This window comes from Lagopus muta, chromosome 14 (genome assembly GCF_023343835.1).
Source record: "Lagopus muta isolate bLagMut1 chromosome 14, bLagMut1 primary, whole genome shotgun sequence".
In the NCBI taxonomy this organism is placed as follows: domain Eukaryota; kingdom Metazoa; phylum Chordata; class Aves; order Galliformes; family Phasianidae; genus Lagopus; species Lagopus muta.
In genome coordinates, this window is record NC_064446.1 from 7409274 (window position 1) to 7428528 (window position 19255).

At 36.9% G+C, this 19255-nt stretch overlaps 1 protein-coding gene across 2 annotated transcripts in view; it reads left to right on the top strand.

The window, feature by feature from the left end:
- The first annotated feature begins 1987 nt into the window (after positions 1-1987).
- The window catches only part of ATP10B (ATPase phospholipid transporting 10B (putative)), a 62601-nt gene continuing 45333 nt past the window's right edge, over positions 1988-19255 (top strand). Inside the window, exons 1-3 of one of the 2 annotated variants that reach the window (XM_048960925.1) lie at positions 1988-2112; positions 12291-12584; positions 13448-13642. In XM_048960925.1, coding sequence (XP_048816882.1) covers positions 12310-12584; positions 13448-13642 — 470 coding nt within the window. In that variant the 5' untranslated portion in view covers positions 1988-2112; positions 12291-12309. Of the gene's footprint in view, positions 2113-12290; positions 12585-13447; positions 13643-14795; positions 15738-19255 lie in introns of those variants that run through there. The other variant, XM_048960924.1, reaches the window with a different exon arrangement.

Genomic DNA, 19255 nt, shown 5'->3' on the forward strand with positions numbered 1-19255 from the left:
TAGGGACTTCTGCTTGTCTTCAATGTGCCATATCAGTTATGTACTCCCTTTGTGCCTGTTCTTCTGTTGACATCTACAATCTTGCACAACAAAAATAAATCTGGACTGTTAGCTACAAATAAATGTAGACATATTTAATTCTAATTCTCTGTATACAAGGAAAGATTCTTACCATTATTTTATTGGTCTTGACACAGTACAGCTCAGGAAACTCTGTAGTTTAGGAAGGGCTCCTGATAGTTCAATTTAGAAAAAAAAAAGGAAAGATTTTAATAAATCTGTGTCAGAGAAGAATCTCTAGGATTCTTCCCTAACAGCAGCAAATCAGATGGTAACATGTTTGAACTAGAACACTTGTTTGTTACTAACAAATTACACTGAAATAATTTAGTGCCGTTGCCTGCATAGGATTGGATCAAAGTAATATATAGATTTTTCTTTAAAAAGAGAACTGGTCTGAAAAACTAAAACCTGTGCAAACTGAAAAATATACATGTATAAGCAATATACCCTTGAATCCACATTTTCTGCATTCTGTTCATCTTTGAAATCTAGTGTCTTTTGGAAACACAGCCTTGAATCTGCGATATCTGGAATTATAAGTTAACAAGCTTGTGAAGGTAAACCTAACATTCTCTATGTGATTCTGCATTTATACAGAGAGATTTGCACCTCTCCGTACAGTGCAACCCTAGTGGGACATTGTTAGTGAATTTTTGTTCTTTCTGTGACACTAACAAACATTTTTCTATTTGCAAAATAGGTGGTTCACTTACATCATCATCAGATCTTTACAGCAGCTACCTAGTTAATGATTGCAAAATGCTCGGAAGGCTTTAAAATAAGTGGTAAACAATGTTTGTTGGTGTTATCAAATCAAGAACTGCATTAAACACTGAATTTTACTCAATGCAGGAAAAACTCAATAAAAGCATCGACCACTGTTAGTTTGAAATCAAGCCATGTAATGCTGTGGCCCAGAGAGCATCAGAACTAAGAAGACTGGCTCTTCACTTTAACAGCTTTTTTCCTACCAACAAAATTACATTTCCTAGTGAGCAATGTTTCTGGTGTGTATATATTTATTTCATACTTCGTATTACCATGAAATAAGCGCTGAAACACGACAAGTTGGTTAGTCTATTGTGTAATGGCAAGATTGACCAACTTTCACCTGTGGGTTTTGGACAAAGAAAGCTTATTCCTGAAAATCTCTTCTGTGGAATTCAGTGATACCCAGTAGTTAATCACGTGTTCAGGCACAGCAGTGCACTGGTGAATGAAGAGATTATACACTAACCTGAGAAATACAGTTTTGCCAAAAGAATTTGTCTTATAACTGATAAGAATAGTAAACTTGTTCTACAGCAGGTTCTTCTGGTTCAGGATGACAGAAGAGCATATGCAGATTGTGGTGGTTATGTTATAAACTTCACCCACTCAAGCAGTGGTGTCAGTTATTACACATTGCTTGTGCATATCACACCTTTATTCCAGGAAATGTTACTCCCAGGACTGCATGATATTTCTAACTTCAGTATAGAGTTTGTAATGAGTAGAGACAGCAGGGTCTACACTCATGACACTCAAGACAGAGAAAATACTTGAGAAAGAGAGGAACACAGCTTAAGGGTTTGAATAACTCTCTAAATTTAGCAGAAAATAAATTTTGTTGATTTCAGCAGTAAGCCAGCTGGGCTTACATAACATAGTTAAAAAATTAGCAAAATTCCAGGAAGTCAACTAACTACTTCATAGGCTGGTAGCACTGTGTGTTCAAAACAAAGCCGTCAAACAATTCCCATTTGTATGACCCACTTCAGGGTCACAGCTGAAAGTGGTTCCCTTAGTAAGTAGAGAAGATGGTTGAGTCAAGCACCACATGTAGCAGCAGGTTGTAATCAACTTTGGTGTGGAGACATAAATTACATTCAGATGCTTTTTAAAGCATAAAAAGATTGAATGTAGTAATGCATAGGTTGTTTTTTCTGACAGAAGCAACTTTGCATACAGTGATGGAGAAGTTCTCACATGCTTTTTTACCAGTTGTAATGCTTTACCTTTTGTTAGGAAGAGTTGGGTGCAAGTCTCTGGTGCAGCAAAAAGAGATGGGTAGGAATTTTTATTTTTATTTTTTAACCTTGGGAACTATTGGATGTAAAATGCCTAGAAGTGAAGCCATTTACACATCAGACTCAATCAATGTTAATACTTACTAATAGTTTTTGGTTTTGTTGTTTTTTTGTTTTGTTTTACTTTTAATATTGTCTGCTTTAGGTTATAATGAACTAGTGTAACTTGAATAGACAGGTTGTTGTTTTTTTTTTAATTGTGTCAGAAATCAGTCATACTTCAAAAGCAAAGAAACAAATATTTGCTTTGGCTATAAATCATCAGAACATCTGTATATTTCATATTTTTTTCTCATTCCATAGTGTTTTCAAACTGATTTTTGTGCCATTGTTTATGATTATATATGTATATGATATATAACGTTTGCATGTACCACAACCAAACAAGTAGTCCTCAGGAAGGTGAACAAATGAGCTTTTTGTATGTTACAATTTAGATTCTTACATGATTTCTTGGATGTTTGAGAAAGCAATTCAATAAAAATGGGGGGGGGGGGGGAAATGCCAATTAAGGCATTTCTTCAGTATGTTTTCACAATCTGATGAGTATCATTCTGCTTTAAAAGTGTATTTCAGACTTAAGCAATCTTCAGCAGGATAAAAATGTCCTCATTTCCATTGGTTAGGTAGTAATTAAGAGCACAAGTAATGGTAATGTAGTCTCAGAAGTTATGAGAAAGGAGGATTTATGAGCAGAGAAGATCACATTTGGAATCAGATTTCTTAATTCCTTCCAGTTTCAGGCTTCACGCTTGCTGTTCTGACATCATTTATGTCCCATTCTGCCTCTTTTGGAATCAGTCAACTAATTGTTCATTATCACAGTGATTTTGCATTAATGTAAATGTCTGCAGAAGTTGCAAAGCAATTAAAAAAAAAAAAAAAAACACAGCTCAGGAAATCCTCAGGATATGAAAAATGCATATTTGTTTCTTTCATTGAGGTTTCTGATGAAGTTTTCTGAAGTTTGAAGTTCATTCTTTTATACAGACTCTGTATTAAATTTTGCTAGAGTTGTAGAATTTGAATGTAGTCTGGGAGGGTTTAAACTGTGTACCATAGAGATTCTGCCTAGGAATTATCTGTACTCCAGAGTGAGGAGGTGCTCAGTCAGGATGATTGCCTCTGTTAAACCCAGAATAGTCATCACACGGAGCATTAGAGCTTTCTGCTTCCCATCTGCCCATTTATCTTGACAAGCGTTTGCCTTGCCTAATTTTCTAAAAAAGAAAATTTTTATCTATAAAATCTTGACTGCAGAACAGCACACAGGTTATTCACGTGGCCTGTTCCAATTCTGCTTACTTATGCCAATATTTAAATCAATATTTTCTCCATATGAAGCCTGAGTAAATGGAATTACTTTTTTTTTTTTTTTTTATCTGAAATTTTTCAAGAGTTTACTTTCATTTTATATGTTCTTATGATTTTCTACTTGTCCTACCTCACTGCAGTACATCTGATATCCTGGAAATGCATCGTTTCTGAAGTAACTGGGTTCTTTTCTCTTGTTTTCTGTATGTGTTTTTCTGCAGGAGAAAAATGTAAAGCTTCCCAAGATTGCTTAATCACTGTTTCAAAGTACAAATGTAATTTCCCTTTCTCTCCATGGAGCATCATCTGCAGGCCATTGCTCCCTGATATCTTGCCTTGGAAAGAGAAAGAATAGCTCAACTAGTTTTAGGCACTTAGAAAAAAATGCAACCCAAAAGCAGCAGCATTTACTGCTGAATTCCAACGCTTTCCCCATCACTGCTGTCCCAGCTGGCTGCCTGTCAGGACTGACTCGTTTTCTTTGGAATAAGGTGGTGTTCCCCAAAGTTGATGTTGTATCAGTGTGATCTGACAGGATGAGGAAAGGGAAAGATCATGGAAGAATAGAACTGTAGATGGAACAAGATGGTCAAATACCTTATTAGCAAAATTAGCCTTAATTTGACACATTGTCAGTGTTGGTCTTCTAGATGTTATTAACACAGAGTTGAAGGGCAATACCTTGTGAAGTTAATTTTTGTACAGTGTTTGCTGTGGTCTTACAGAACTGATTTTGTTGTATTATCCCATACTGATTTAATTAAATGCAAAATATACATATCAGCTACTTTAAGTGGGAATGAAAGAGAACAGGAGGAAAAAAGGAAAGAGTTTTGAAGGGACTTTTACTCCTGCTTTATAAAAAAACAAGGAATTCTTCTAAGGAGCACTTCAGAAGCACTTAATTATGCTTTGAAATTTGGCACCAGCTTTGAGACCAAGGAAACCTGTGCTTGAGCAATAAGGGGAGATAAGTTTCCTGTCCCTCAACCTATCACCACCCTCAGCCATCTGACATGGTCCTCTTAGTTCTCCTGGTGCTCCTGGCATGATACCTTCCTGCCAGGATTACCTTTCAAGGCTGAGTTCACTTCACACTATCAAAAAGGCCCAAAAAGCATAATTTCTGAATGAAGCAGAACAAATCTATCCCAGAATGTTATCCAGGTGCAACTGGACATTCCTTCAACAATACTGCATGATTAGATCTTGATTAAGCTTTCCTTTGATCTTTGATTGATATGGAGCTGTGCCCTACTTCACTGGTTGTTGTTTTAGCCTTTCTGGTTTTTCTTTCTATTTTGTATAAATAAGTAACTGTTCTCTTTGGGGTACTTTAGTTCAGTATTCACATTTAGAGAACTGAAATTAGAGTCAGCACATTCTGACAAAACCGGAGCTGCATAAAAGGTTTTTACATATAAAGGATCTTCTGGTCAGTTTCCAGTTCATCTTCAATTTTGCTGCTTCCTTTTGGACTTTTTCAGCATTGCTGAGCACCCACATGAACATCTGCAACATAATTTTGATCAGAAGTGCTTTATAATCATATACGCTATAAATATTAGATTGTCTTTTAGAGGCCACTTCACTTTGATTTTGAATATTAAGTGGAGCAAACAAAAAAAAAAATTATTATTCAGACAATCACTCTAATTTCAGTGTCCTCATTTCTGGGCTAAAATGCAACTAAATTCTGCTATTGCCAAAAGTTTGAAATACATAGTCTTCTAATTAAGTAGTATGCAGAACCAGTCAAAGTGCTAGCAATAGGAGCAGAAACTGGATTGAAATACATAGAAAACTCAAAAGATTTCTGAGTAGCTGGCTGAGAGCAGAAGAGAGAATTTCCCCAACCTGGTGCAATGAAAATGCTGCTTGTGTGATATATTCAGGGGGAAAAAAAAAAAAAAGAGAGAGAGAGAGAAACAGCCATGTGAAAAACAAGCCCAGCAGCCATAGGTGTAGATATCTGCATCAAATGATTTTTCTGATCAAATGAGCTTCCAGGGCAGTGGGTCTATAATTTGCCTCACCTCACCCTCCTAACCTTGACTGGCCACCTAGATATGGTGTGCAAGTCTGTTGTCCATTTTAGGTACAGTTTACTTTCTTTTCCTCCTGGGTGGAAAACGCCCTGCTGGCTCTTCCTGGGTTCTGTGTGCTATGGAAGTTACTTTGCTCAAGCAAAGTTTCTATAGTCATACTTTATTTATGTTTCAGATGCCTTAATGTGGCTACGTGGAAATGCTGGTTCCCTTATTCCACTCCTGCTTTTAGAATGACTTCTATGGACCCAACAAGAAAATGATTAACTGGGTCAAGAATTGTTTGATGTCGTTAAGTCCTAAAAATGAAAAACTTTATTGCCATGGGCAAATCAGAATTGTAGAACCCAGGTGACACGTGTTGCTGCTGCTTTATCTAGTTACAGGTATCATATCAAGGCATATTAAGGCATATTAAGATGAATAAGGCAGACTCCTCAGCTGTAGAACATGCTGATTGCTAAAAAGTGAGATGGAGATATGTCAAATGAATAAGAGGCAGTGTAGCATGGGCATCTTACCATTTCCTACCTGGGTTTTCTTTTCTGGTATCCACATAATAGAGAATGGATTAGTAGCTTTCTAGAACTCAGGAAGGAAGATGGTCCAGAACTCTTAATATCCTTGCTCTTAAATGCTTTCTGAATTGCCATTTTTCTATGAACAAAAAAAAAAAAAAAAAAAAAAAAAAAAAAAAACAACTTTTGCCTGTATGTAAGATCTTACTTGGAAACTGACTTCAAAGAGCAGTGAACTCGTGATATGGAGTTCTTTTTACTATTATTTAAAAAGAAATGTGAGTGTGGATTTGTTCCTAGACTGATTTTTCAGAAGTCCTGCGTCAGAGGAATAAATAGAAGATGTTTTCTGATTTCAGAAAACTTTTGTATTTAAAATACCATCTTCAGATGTCAAGATATTTAGTTCTAATTATTTCTTGTAATAACCACTTTCACTTCAGCACTGGACTGAAACCTATAGTTTTATGTCTCTTGTATTTGCTTTGAAAAGATAGAATCATAGAATGGTAAGATTGAAAAAGCCTCCAATGTCACCAAGTCCAATCATCAACTCATCATCACCATGGCCACCTAAAACACTTCTGGGAGATATAATGGCATTCACTGTCCATGTCCTGTGCACCAAATTGTAAGGAACTTCAAGAATTTCTCATTTGAAGTCATGAAAACAAAGATCTGTCTGCTCTTTCAGACAATCTCTCCAGTCAATCTTCAGTCTTGAAGTCAGATCTTGCCATTAGTGACCTTCACAAAGCTCTATGCAGGTATCTCTTCCCAGTATTTCCCAAGCTGAAATTGGGAGTGAGCAGAGTAAAATTAATTACAGTGTTGGAAGATGGTAATGTTGCAGAATCTATCTCTGACTACATTAATAAAAAATGCAGTGGGCCTGAAAGTAGTAAGAGTAGTTCTGGATACGCTGGCAGCAGTGATACTCATTGCATGTAGCCAGATTCTTTGTCGCTCCCTTCATTTAAGGGAGCATGCAATAGGGGGAGTAAAGCAAACTCCTTATTCTCAGAATGATGCAGAACACTTCATCCAGCATTGCTATTTGCAAGGTGACATCTTCCCTGTGGAATAACATCCGATAATCATCCTTGTCTGTGTGTCTTGTATGTCAGCATATGCTGAGTGCACATCTGTTTTGAAAGCAGTCTTAATAGCACAGCTGCAGCCCTGTGGAAGGTTGCACTGCCTGTACATGTCTCTGCACTCCTCCAGCTGAAAGGAAGTTCAGCAGCAGGCAGTACCATCCAGTCTGTCCTGGGGAAAGAGTCTTATGATTAACCTATTATTGCAAGATCTCTGGATTTCTTCCCCACGGAAAGAGAATCCTGTTGAGACATGAAAAATGTGTCAATCTAATATAATAATAGAATAGTGAGGCCCTGTGGTTTAATGACGCATTAAAATTATGAAAAGTTCTTTTCTGTTTATCCCACTCAAACTTGCACTCAAAAACATTATGTAACTGTTAATCCATAATACATTTATCTTGCCAGTTGAAAGACAGCAGTCTGCAGTGACCAGTGTTACTTGAGTGAAACAGTCCTTCAGGGCTCCTTTCTTTTCATTTTCTAGCAGCTTTCTTTCATACTGCAAGCATTATTGCTCTAATATAAAATGCTACCGCATGATTTGAGGTTGCAGTCTATATCCTGCTAATCAGTGTAATTGCCTTCCTTATTCTTCTCAGCCTCCTTTCCCTTTTCCATTATTTTTAACAGCCAACATGACCAAGCTGGAATTTCTATCCAGTATCACCAAAAAGTGATAGAGCTCCCTAGCAGATAATTGCAAAGCAGATAAATAACTTTGTGACTGAGGTTTCTGTAACATTCCACTCACTTACTAACGTTTGTCTCCACAGCCAGAACCTTCCCAAAATGGCTCTTGTTTTTTTTAGTTGTGAATACCACATTGTCCATATAGGGCATCAAGAATACAAATTGCTGCTGCATTTAATTAGGAAATACAATAAAAGTTTTGCAATAAGGGAGCTAAGTATCAGAAGGGATTTCTATTATTTAATGCCTTCCATGCCATACGGGAAATGTAGAAATGAAAATATCAGGTGAAAAGTTGGAAGGATATGTTTTAAATGGAGTTCTCTATAATGCCCACATCTGCATGGAGGTGCTGCCTTTGCACTTTTTTTTTTTCCACAGTTCTTTTTCGGAACTGATCTCCATTCTGTTTGAAATATTGCCCTAAAGTAAACTTTTCTGAAATATCCAAGAAAACTTTGAAAACCAGTTAGCTCTTCAAGTTGCCTATGAGAAGGAATTATTTTTTAAATGTGGGTCAGTCATCTTTAGTAAACAGCAAATGAGTCATGATTACGTAAAAGTTTCCTGTGCATCTACAGGAAGGACAGAATTCCTGCCTCCAAAAGTCTTGGACACAGACATTTACAGTCAAGCTTGTTACTTCGCAGGAATGAGGTAACTTCAAAAGACAAAAAGTTGTTCTTTTAACTGACTTTCTGATGAGCTTTCTCCTACAGTCATTGTTACCTTTTTTTAATGCAAAAATCTTCAGACAGGACAAATGCTAGTAAACAAATACTAGTAAAGTGTGTGCCAGCTCATCCACCCTAGCTAAAAGATTGTCGTGGTTTTCTATTGCGGTCTGCTTTTGTCCTATAGAAGCTTCCTTTCATGTTGAATGAGATTGAACAATAACAGGGAGGACATTAGTAATGTAGGAATTAAGGAGCAGTTTTACCACTGTTACCAAAAAGATGCAAGAGGAAAACATGTGCCATCAGTGGACTCTAGCACCTCAATTCTAGTAAAGGGAAATATCTCCCAAATGCCTTTGATGGCTTACATTTTCAACACTTTGAAGTAGAAGACAAGCTTGAGGCACATAGAGGAAAAATGCCAAATTTGGCCAGCTATGTGCTTGACGTAGGACTACTGTTTTCCTTCTGGTTTGATCTTTGTCTGAAATAGCTCTTAATGGGAAAGTTCACCTCTTCTACAAGAGTTCTTGCAAATTTCTTCTGTGGAATAATATTTTTTAAGAAGTAAACATAGGCCTGTCTGAGCAAGATTGATACAGATAAGTCATATGCTGATGTATTTCTGATACAATAAATCATTTGAGTAAGTTGAACTCCACCCTTAGAAAGGACTCAGCAGCATTTCTTTAACTATCTGCCCAGTAGAAGTTTCAGCTCTTCGTTTCTCCCAATAAAAGGAAAAGAGAATCATACTGTTTACCTCTAGCTTCAAAAACACATCCTGATCCCCTGAATATCTTATGTTCTGGATACGATTGAGTGCTGTCTGTGTAAGCTTACCACAAGGCAGGATAAATTGTGAGCGCTCTGACTTTGCAGAATTTGTTCAGGGCAGAAACACAGCACTAGCCTTAGCAATGGTGACAGTTTCATTCACTGATGAAATGGAGCAAGAATAAAATAAATGAGCCTTTCAAAACATGAACGGTGACTGTAGGCTGTATGAGATATAATTGTCTGCTTATTGCAATAAATACATTGCTGTTGTGCTTAAAGCATGTGCTAAATCCTCTTTCTTATACTGAAATGATAAGTAGCAGTAGTAGTCAATATCTCAAACAGTATATTTTTCAGAGTACTGTTACAAAACTGTTAGACAAAATATATTCATTTTCCATGAGTACAATGGAACATTCTTTTTAATTAATAGAAGTTGGATGTTTTAATCTATGTGCAAAAAGCAAGGAAAAAAATTTTTAGTGACGTTGTTCCTTTGAATTACCTGATAATTGTTGTGAAATTGCACTCTGTACTGTAGAGAGAGTGTGATGTCAGTCCTCCTCTTCTTGTTAGGAAATTCTGTTTTTTTTTTTTTTTTTCCAACACCTTTTTGTCAACAGTGTGAATGATAGTGTTTCTATTCACAGGGAATCGTTCACTTAAGTCTTTCATCAAGCATCAGAAATCCTGAAAACTTGCTTAGACTTACATCCTTCCATTGTCTGATGGAAGATGCATCAAGGTTTTCATGCTTTGCTTATTGTTTCCCATGTTTCAGGAAGTCTGATGCAGGCTTGTGAAATAATGTGACTGCTGTGTCTAACCTGTGCTAACACCGGATACACATTTTTCATCTCAAACCTGAATATAACTGGATGTCTGCTTCTTACCTTTACTACAAATAGGTTATAGTTTAATCATTTATGTTGCATGTTTTTCTCCAAACTGAGATATTTTGTCTTGCATTAACTTTTTGCACGTTTCTTCCACTTGGAGGTCAGAAAAGAGTGGCAAAACTGAACACAAACTGAGGTTAAGTTTGGTACACTTCACCAAATCACTCTCTCTCTCTCTCTTTCCTGCAGACCATCTCTGACTTGTAACACATTGGCTACACTTCATCTATGGCCTCAGTCCTGTGGGGATGCTGCTTTTATTCCCTTTCAGCAAACCCTGTAGTCTGATAGCTGCCTTGGTGCTGACTGCCCTCATGCTCCTATACGAATATGGCCTACACGGATCAAGCATACTTATAAAACTTATAGAATGTTTTGCTTTCTAAGTACATAGTAACCCATTATCACAATGACAACTGCTTACCATTGCAGTAGCTAATCTTTCCACAGGTGAATACTGTGATTGCAAACACAGTGAAGTCATCTAAAGTTAAGGGATAATTCTGTAATTCTAGTCTGTGGTGCACAGTGCAGTAACAGCAGGTCCTATTAAAAGCTTCTTTTGCTTGCTTGTTCAGATATTTACACCTTTTTCATCTCCTAAAAATTCATAGTTTTAACGTTCCTTGTCAAGTTAACATAGCATTAAATCTCATTCATTGAATAAATTGGGACTTAAATTTTTATCAGTGAAGCCAGTACCACGAAGATCTGATAGGTAGAAATTAGTCCTTCTGCTCTCACTGTAGAGGACCCGTGGGCACTGCTGTGTGACATGAACTCTCAATGATTTTTCCGAGCAGCTAGTAAGCAAAAGTGCACAAACCCTACTTGTTGCTTGCAGTTGCCACAATACACTTTAAATGTGTTGGTGCAATTCAGTAGTCTACATTTCCCCCTCCTGTGACTAAATTGCATACATCTTTTTTAATATGGTTACGTTCTGTTCTTCTTTTTTTTTTGTTTTTGTTTTTCCAAAGGAAATCACAGTGCATTCAGTAAAAGAAGGCATTTTGGAAGAGGAAGTTGAAAGCTGAGGGGAAAGAAAGACCCAACGTGTAATAAAGCTATAAACCATTTCAAAGTACAGTATGTTTGAAATAGGTCTATTTAGAGTTGCACAGGCATGTACAGATCTTTTTTATCTGTTTCAAACAAGGTTGGTCTTAAATAAAAGTTTAAACCAGTGAATTAATCTAAGTGACCACTGTCTAAAAATTAAATAATAATTAAAAAAACTTCTATTTCCGCCAGTTGAGGTGGGTTCAGTTCACAATTTTTGTTCACAGGAACTATAAAGTTGCACAAACCAGTGCATTTTCTTGTTTCATTTTGTTTTGTTTTTTCACATTTGCTGCTTCAACTTTATAAGGCAACTCCTGGTCCCCAAGCTCCTGCTGCTAAGTTGAGATTCTACTGAGCGTAATAGAACACTGCTGGAGCCTGAGTGTCCTGGCCATTCGATTGCAATTGCATGTGTGAACAAGTCAGAAAACAAGTGTTCAGAGATAACAGGATTAGTATTAGGAGATTGAATTCTTTTCTCTCTCCAATGATTTTTTTTTAAAATGCTGCTTGGCATTTTCCATTTAAATGAGCTTTCTGTGAAGCTTCTAGAAAACTATTATAGGAATGTATACAAGATTAAACTGATGTTGCAGTTCATTACTATCTGAGATTTGAGATTCAACACCTGAGTCTGTCTTTTCTTTAAGTGTGAAAAGAAAAACTATCGTAAAAAATTCTGAAACTCTTGAAGAAAAGTGCCTGAATATATTTGGTGGCAGTTTATGACTGAAGAAAATGGTACAGATTTTGTCATGGAAAAGCTGTTGTTCACATCTGTTAAACTGGTTTTATCTATGTTAGTTTGCTGTTACAGTACACAGAAAATGGAGATGGGCTTTCTATTGCCTGGAGATAGAAATGGATTTTTCATTACCGAATGTTTTGCTGTAACCCTTATTCCATGCATTCTCTGTAGAAAGTGCTGAGTTCAAAGACTGAACGTGTAGTGGACTGAACAGTTGCATTGTTTGTTGTTTTAAACCTCTGCTAGCAAGATGCATAGTGAATTTTCTACCAGAAGTGAATTGGCTTTCAGTCCTTCTTGTGCATTTGTCTTTCAGCCTGACGTTCCTGCTGGGAATGGCTTTGTCGGTAGACTCAGCTTCATACCGTTGGCAGCGACTCGGAGTCAAAAGTGCCCCCCAGACTGTGTCAGAATCAACACCTCTGCTGTTTTCTGTCAGAGACAGACTGAAACTCAACTTGAACAAGTGGAGGATTGTGTTTTCCAACAATGGGAGGCAGCAGAGAGGCTGGGACCAGGCTTCTAGATTTTATTCTGGAAACAGGATACAAACTACAAAATACACATGGCTTACTTTTTTGCCCAAAAATCTTTTTAAGCAGTTTCACAGGTAAAAATAATAATCATCAAATGATGATAAGAACTCTTTCTGAAGCAGTGATATTTGGGGGTGATAGAGAAGGGCCGCTTTTGTAGCTACCATGTCTTCAAATTTTAGGTGAATGCTCTTTGTAAACACATGTCACTTAATTCATACTGAAGTGGAGGCTTAAAGCAAACAAATAGTAGGTGTCCTAACCCATGTTGTGGCCACATTCAGTACTGGAGCAGCTTTCCTTGTAAAAATTTCAGGTTGCATATCAAGATAAGATATCAAGTTCCATATCCATCTCTAGAATTGAAATTTCTGTTAGCTTAGATTTATACCTTCATAATTTGATCTTCCACTTTCCACAGATGGAATTTTTCATGGGTCCTTGAGTGAATCCTGATGTGAATTATGAACATGTGTTTTCTATACTCATCCTGCTGCATTGGTTTATTTTTTGTGAGGTTTTTTTGCGGGGGTTGTTGTTTTGTTGTTCGGTGTGGTTTGAGTTTTATTTTGGGAGGGGGGGAGGGGGGATAATTTTTTTTGTTTGCCTTTTGTTAGAATCTATGATTATTTTCAAAACTGAGTTTGTGGGGGATCATTAGAGAATGTTCACCTCCTAGAGATTATATATGTGTGTGTATATATATATATATATATATACACACTTGTAATACGTGGAAAACTAAGGTAGCTATAATGTTATGACAATATATCTCACAAGCTTTTCTAAAGAAAAAATAAGCAAATCAGTTAAATAATTGATTATTTTGAGAAAGGATGAGGTTAGAGATGTGGAATGATTAATGCTTATGACATGAGATGGGGGATTTTCATCAGGAAATTACACCTTTAATTCATTTTTGTATCTTTCTTTACAGGCTAGCTAATCTTTATTTCCTCTTCCTGGTGGTTCTAAACTGGTTCCCACAAATGGAAGTTTTCCACAGGGAGATTACTATGATTCCTCTGATCGTGGTGCTGCTTGCCAGTATGAGTAAGGATGCTATTGAAGACTATAAAAAATACCAATTTGATAAGAAGATAAACTCTTCTAAAAGCAGGGTATATGACAAGTAAGTAGACCAAACCAATTATTCTCCTTGTGTTTGGTATGGTGGAAGCTGCTCATTTTGATTTTGCAACAATTCCCTTCCTGACCTTTTGGAGTATAGGAAGTTTGGAAGAGCTGTTATAAACACCTTCAGAACATGCTTCATTTATCTCACTCAGAGTCGGAGTTATCCTGAGAAGTTTTGTTTTCTATCACAAATCTGTGTGCTGATACATCAGTTTTCATTCCACGTTTTCAAACCATTTTACCAACACACTGTATCTTCTCCTAGTAGCAGAAGGTTCTGAGGAAGTCTGGAAAAGATCATTAGCCTTTTTTCACATATTGGAACAACATCTTTCAGAAATTTCCTGATAAAACCATTAAAACAAAAAATTAATGATCAGCTGCATTTATGCATTCAAGATGAAGCATAACCAGGAACTGAACAAATTTTATAGCATTTCCAGTTAGCATAGGTGATCAAAACAAGACATTTTCACTCTGGAAGTGGTACAACACCCACTTGCAGTAAGCTGTGTTGTTTGCTCAGTACTGACTCAGAAGGAAGAAATATTTTCAAGTGCAATTCTTGTTGCAACATTTCAATTTCATCAGAGTTTCTTGTCCAGGTACTAATTTGATTTGAGACTACATCACTTGTCTCTACATAACACAATAGGAGCTTTGCTTTAAAAGATGTTTAAATACTTGTGCTTCTTCCATTTTTTTAAACACCTCCTTATGCCCAAGCCATAGAGGAAAAATTACCATGAGGCTTTCTTGCAATTTAACTCTCATCTGTGCTGATTACTTATGTGGCAAGGGCACAAGGTCCAACAGACTGAAAGAAATGAGAGTCTGCAAGGAGAAAAGGGTGAGAAAGGTCTGGGTGAGAAAAGGAAATGTGAGTCCTGAGGCCAGTCTAACGGGGGAGGAGCAACAGGCTGTGGGGCAAGCTGGGTAAACTGCCCTTAAATTGCCTATGTATATGTATAATTCTTTCTACTAGAAATTTTTGCTCATATTAGAGAGTAGGGTGGGACAGGATGCTTGCTTGTTTGTTTTAATAAATGAAGTTATGGGCATGAAAGCAAATAGTAAATAGAGGAGGTTGGAAAAGATGAATATTTCTGTACAAAGGTTTACAGTAATCTGTTGACTTCTGTACGCAGAGCTCTGCCCTTTACCTTTGAACTTCCTGGCTGCAAACAGGCTGATAAAACGATTCAGAAAACTTGGGGTGAATGGTGAAAACTGCATGTATGTCCTTAGTTTTGTCTGTGCAGTGTTAAAACAAAGGTACTTCATCTGAGCAGACGCATGATTCCAGGGAAATACTCTGGGGCCTCCAGGCATGCGGTAACAGGAATAACAAAACATTCAGGATGTTTTTCTCATGTGTGACGTGCAGCCTTCCCAGCAAGCTTTAGGACCCAGAGCAGCTGGGTCAGGAAGATACCTGTTTCAGGGCAGGTGGATGCCGGAGTCGGTGAGAAGCAGCCCTGTGCTCTGACAGCTTGAGTATTCCCTCCACCACTTTGGACTTGGTTATTGAACTCTTCTAACTTCATTAGCCTATGACTTGAGGCTACTTTTTGAGAGGACAGCAAGATGTCAAGGAGAAGTTTTCCAGGCTGCTTCTCTAAGATGGTATGGAAAAAACATTTTTTCAAGGAAACCTGCTGTCGATGCGTTGCTTCAGACAGCGAAACCCAAAATGAAGTGCTGGAGAAGAGAGGAAAATTAAAGAAAAGAAGAAAGAAAAATGAAAATAAGCGAGTGATCAAGTCCAATTTGTCTTTTGGAAGTACAAACTGGAAAGAAAATCCAAACAGATACTATGGCTCCAATAAAATTAAGACCACGAAATACAGCATCTTGACTTTCGTCCCTAAAAACATCTATGAGCAGCTTCACCGCTTTGCCAATGTTTATTTTGTGGTCATTGCGCTGCTGAATTTTGTGCCAGTGGTGAATGCTTTCCAACCAGAAGTTTCTTTGATCCCTATTTGTGTTATAATAGCCATGACAGCCATTAAAGATGCTTGGGAGGACTTTCGGCGGTATAAACTAGACAAAGAAATCAATCATATGGGTTGTTACGTTTACAGCAGGTGAGTTTTTTTACAGATTTTCTTTTGGAAAATGTTGGCTTGAGATTTGTCACTTGTGAGGTTTTTTTTGGTTGAAATATTAATAAATGCCTGCTAAAAAATCACAGTGATTAAGTGAAATGGTGTAAAGTTGCAGTGACTAGATAACACCCATACTTGGTCTGATAACAGGAAAGATGTTCTTATTTTGCTTAAATCTATTGTTCAGACTGGGAAGGAAAGTTTTTGTTTCATGGTTCTGCTGTGGCGATCGGCCACTTAGACATGCAGTGTTTAAATAGCTATCGAGCCCTGGAGTTCTAAGGAATTTTCAACACGGCTAAATTCTGTCGTTACAGTACAGAACAAGATTTGCACAATCAATATAGCACAGAACAAGTTCTGTCATGCAAATGGGTCCTTGTTTGCTTAGAAACCTAGAAACCTTTGAAAAACGTAGCTAGTGCTTTGGACTAATTTCAGTTTTATATTCCAAACTGTAGGCTGCCTTCCAGTTGTGTTTTTTTATTTTTGGGTTTTTTTTTTTTTCTAGGTTGTATGTAAAACAAAACTGCATGTAAATGTATTTTTTAAAAAACTGAGATTAGTAACGCATACTTCTGTTTGATCTCCTCTAAATGAATATCTGTGACATTTTCAAAATGTTTCATGACCTCTTAAGTTTAGGACTTTTTGTTGTAACAAAACTGTTATCAACATAGAAGATGACTTCTGCGTGTTTAAATATCACACAGGGTGCCAGCAGAGCAAAACTTCTAATTTACCTGAACTTTATTTGTCATGCCTCCAATTAATCAGCAGTGCTTTATGTTCTCACAAGTAGAATCTTGTAGAACTCTAGACCTCTTTTATCACAGAGTTCTGTCATTACTGTTTCTCTTGCATGTCGGATTTTTATTTTTATATCCTGCTGGTTAAACAGAGAAATAATGGATTTGCTTACTTACCCCCGCATAGAGGTAATGACTTGTCAGAAATAAAATCTCTGCTCTTTTTGCTAACTTATCTGGAAAAGTGGACATTTTAGAGGTTTCTAAATATTGCACATCTAGGACTTTTTTCCTCTTCCACTGTGAAGACTGTCAGTAATTCTAATTCTTTGGGTAGGTACCTGAATTGCCCCTATCTTTGAGGCTGCCATAGTTGCATTAATCCATGGAGCAATGGATTATTTGATTATATAAGACAGGGAACGGTAGGATTGCCATGGAAACACTACTTCCTCTTGACATAACGCAATGTTAATTTATATGGAAAAGACTTTTACCTTGAGTAAATGAGAAGTAGAGAATACAATATGAACTGTTTTCATGTTAAAGTACATCATGGCATTACAATGTACATACAGATCCAGATCCACGCTGTAGCCCAGAGTACTTTCTTACGCAGAAAGATGAGGTAGCCCATCTTAACATTGCTCATCCCATTCCATAGGAAGATCTTTGATCTATGAATAAATCTTGTGTCTCACCGGACTCTTATAGCCCAAAACAGTGATGTAAGGGAAAGCAAAATAAGGAAGCCTTCAGACTCTACTATTCATTCTATCTGGAATAAGTGTTGACAATTGTGATTGCTCTCAGATCTGTAGTTACGGCTTATTATATCATGAATAATTTTAATCAGGCTTCTATAGCTCTTAGGGAAGCTGGTATGTCTTGTTCTTCTTGCTAGCTGCAAAGTCATGGCTTTGTATGATGGCTTCTAATTTCCTTCCTTGTGAATCATCTGTCAAAAGTAATTTTTTAACACAAGTGAAAGTCTTTTTCAGGGGACTGTGAATCTTGTTAATTTTGTGACACCAAAGAATCCTGTGTAATAGAGTAACTCATCTTCCATTGTAAGATGAAAATTTAATTAGATTTAAGGTATTAATCTTGGAGTGTAAATTGTCTTTATTTCAGATTTCAGTAAGAAGAAATCTAGTTCCTGTTCCTTAAAACATACAAAGTGCACTCTCTTTTCTGAAAGCCAAATGTCCTCCAAAACTTTCTTGAACATCAGAGGAAATGCTGTTGTCTTCTTTCAGCGTGGAGCAAGGGAAATTGAATTCAAGTAGACTGCCCTGTAAACACATTACTTCTAATTTTCTTTTTTCCAGAGGTCAGCTGGAATAGCTAATCTAGCCTGCTAGTCAAATGAAGGAAAAGGCACTTCAAGTAGTGTACTTAAAGAATGCTTAATTGGAAAAAAAAAAAAAAAAAAAGGAAACAATAATATTGAAGTATCTTGGGGAACTGCAATACCTTAGATCTGATGTTTGATTGCGAACATTTAACTTTCTGATTAAAAAGTATTTCTTTCATAAATTGTGTACAGACTTGTGCCGCCAGATTACATCACGCTATGCCAAAATATGAGAACTAAATTATACTTGCTTCTTTTGTCTTGTCTTTTAATTATACTTAGTCTTCTGTTAAATATACCTGGTCTGTTTTTAAATTTTTGTAGGAATGAGGCTTCTACCACTACAATATGTGATTATCAAAGCATTTTCTATGATATTCTGCTTTATTATCCTTCTTTAATTGCATTAAAATTCCTCAAGTGACCTGGTTTCATGCAACCCTAATTATTCTTCATCATCAACATTTAATTATAGTGCTCATGCATGTGTAATTTCTATCATGTTCATTTTGCTACTCCCAGACAGCTTTTAGGCAAGATATGTACATAGAACACCCTTTTAATCTGTCTTGTCAGTCAGTGTATCCATTCCTATTTGGGTTACTTTTCTCTGAAGTCTCTTGAATTTGTCCCTAACTAACAGTGGCCAGCACTGAGTGTGGTATGCAGGTCTGTAAGTGAATGTCAAACCAACAGTTACTAAAAGCTATTTAATTATTTCAGCATTCCATGACATTCAAGAAACCACTTGGTGTATGTATGATTAACTTGTGGGCTGGGTCTGATGTACCTCTAGGAGTAAGCTGTAATGATCTTCAAACACTCCATAGCGTCCAGACAGGATTTTACATTGATTTCATGTTTCTGGAATATCAAACCTTAATTTTTCTGACTATTCTGAATAGATGGTCAGGTGCTAATACAAAGTATTAGCATCACATTTCAAGATGGCAGAGCAACATGCTTGACTGAATGCACATTCATCAGGCAGCTACACCTGTAAAAGCATCAACATCATCTGGACAATTAACATTGTTAAGCACCTACACTCAGATATCTGATACAGTGATTCAGAGAAGCCTAGTGTATGTTCTTTGAATTATGCAGTGGTGTTGTCAGACAACTAGGTAAGTCAGCAGGCATACTGGTGAGAGAACCTGACTGCACTCAGTATAGAAAAGTTTTTCTCTGCAATGCTTACAGACTCCGTGGCTTTCAAGAAATTCCTGTAAGGATCAATTTCCTCTTCCCATGCAGGTCTGCAGGTGTCTGGGTCACAGGAAAAAAAAGTCTGGACTTTGTTGTGATTCTGCATTTGCTTAGTATAAAGTCTGAGAAGATTTAAAGACTTCCGCATCAGCGTTTACCCAAGGTAGTTGCAAAGCAGTGCT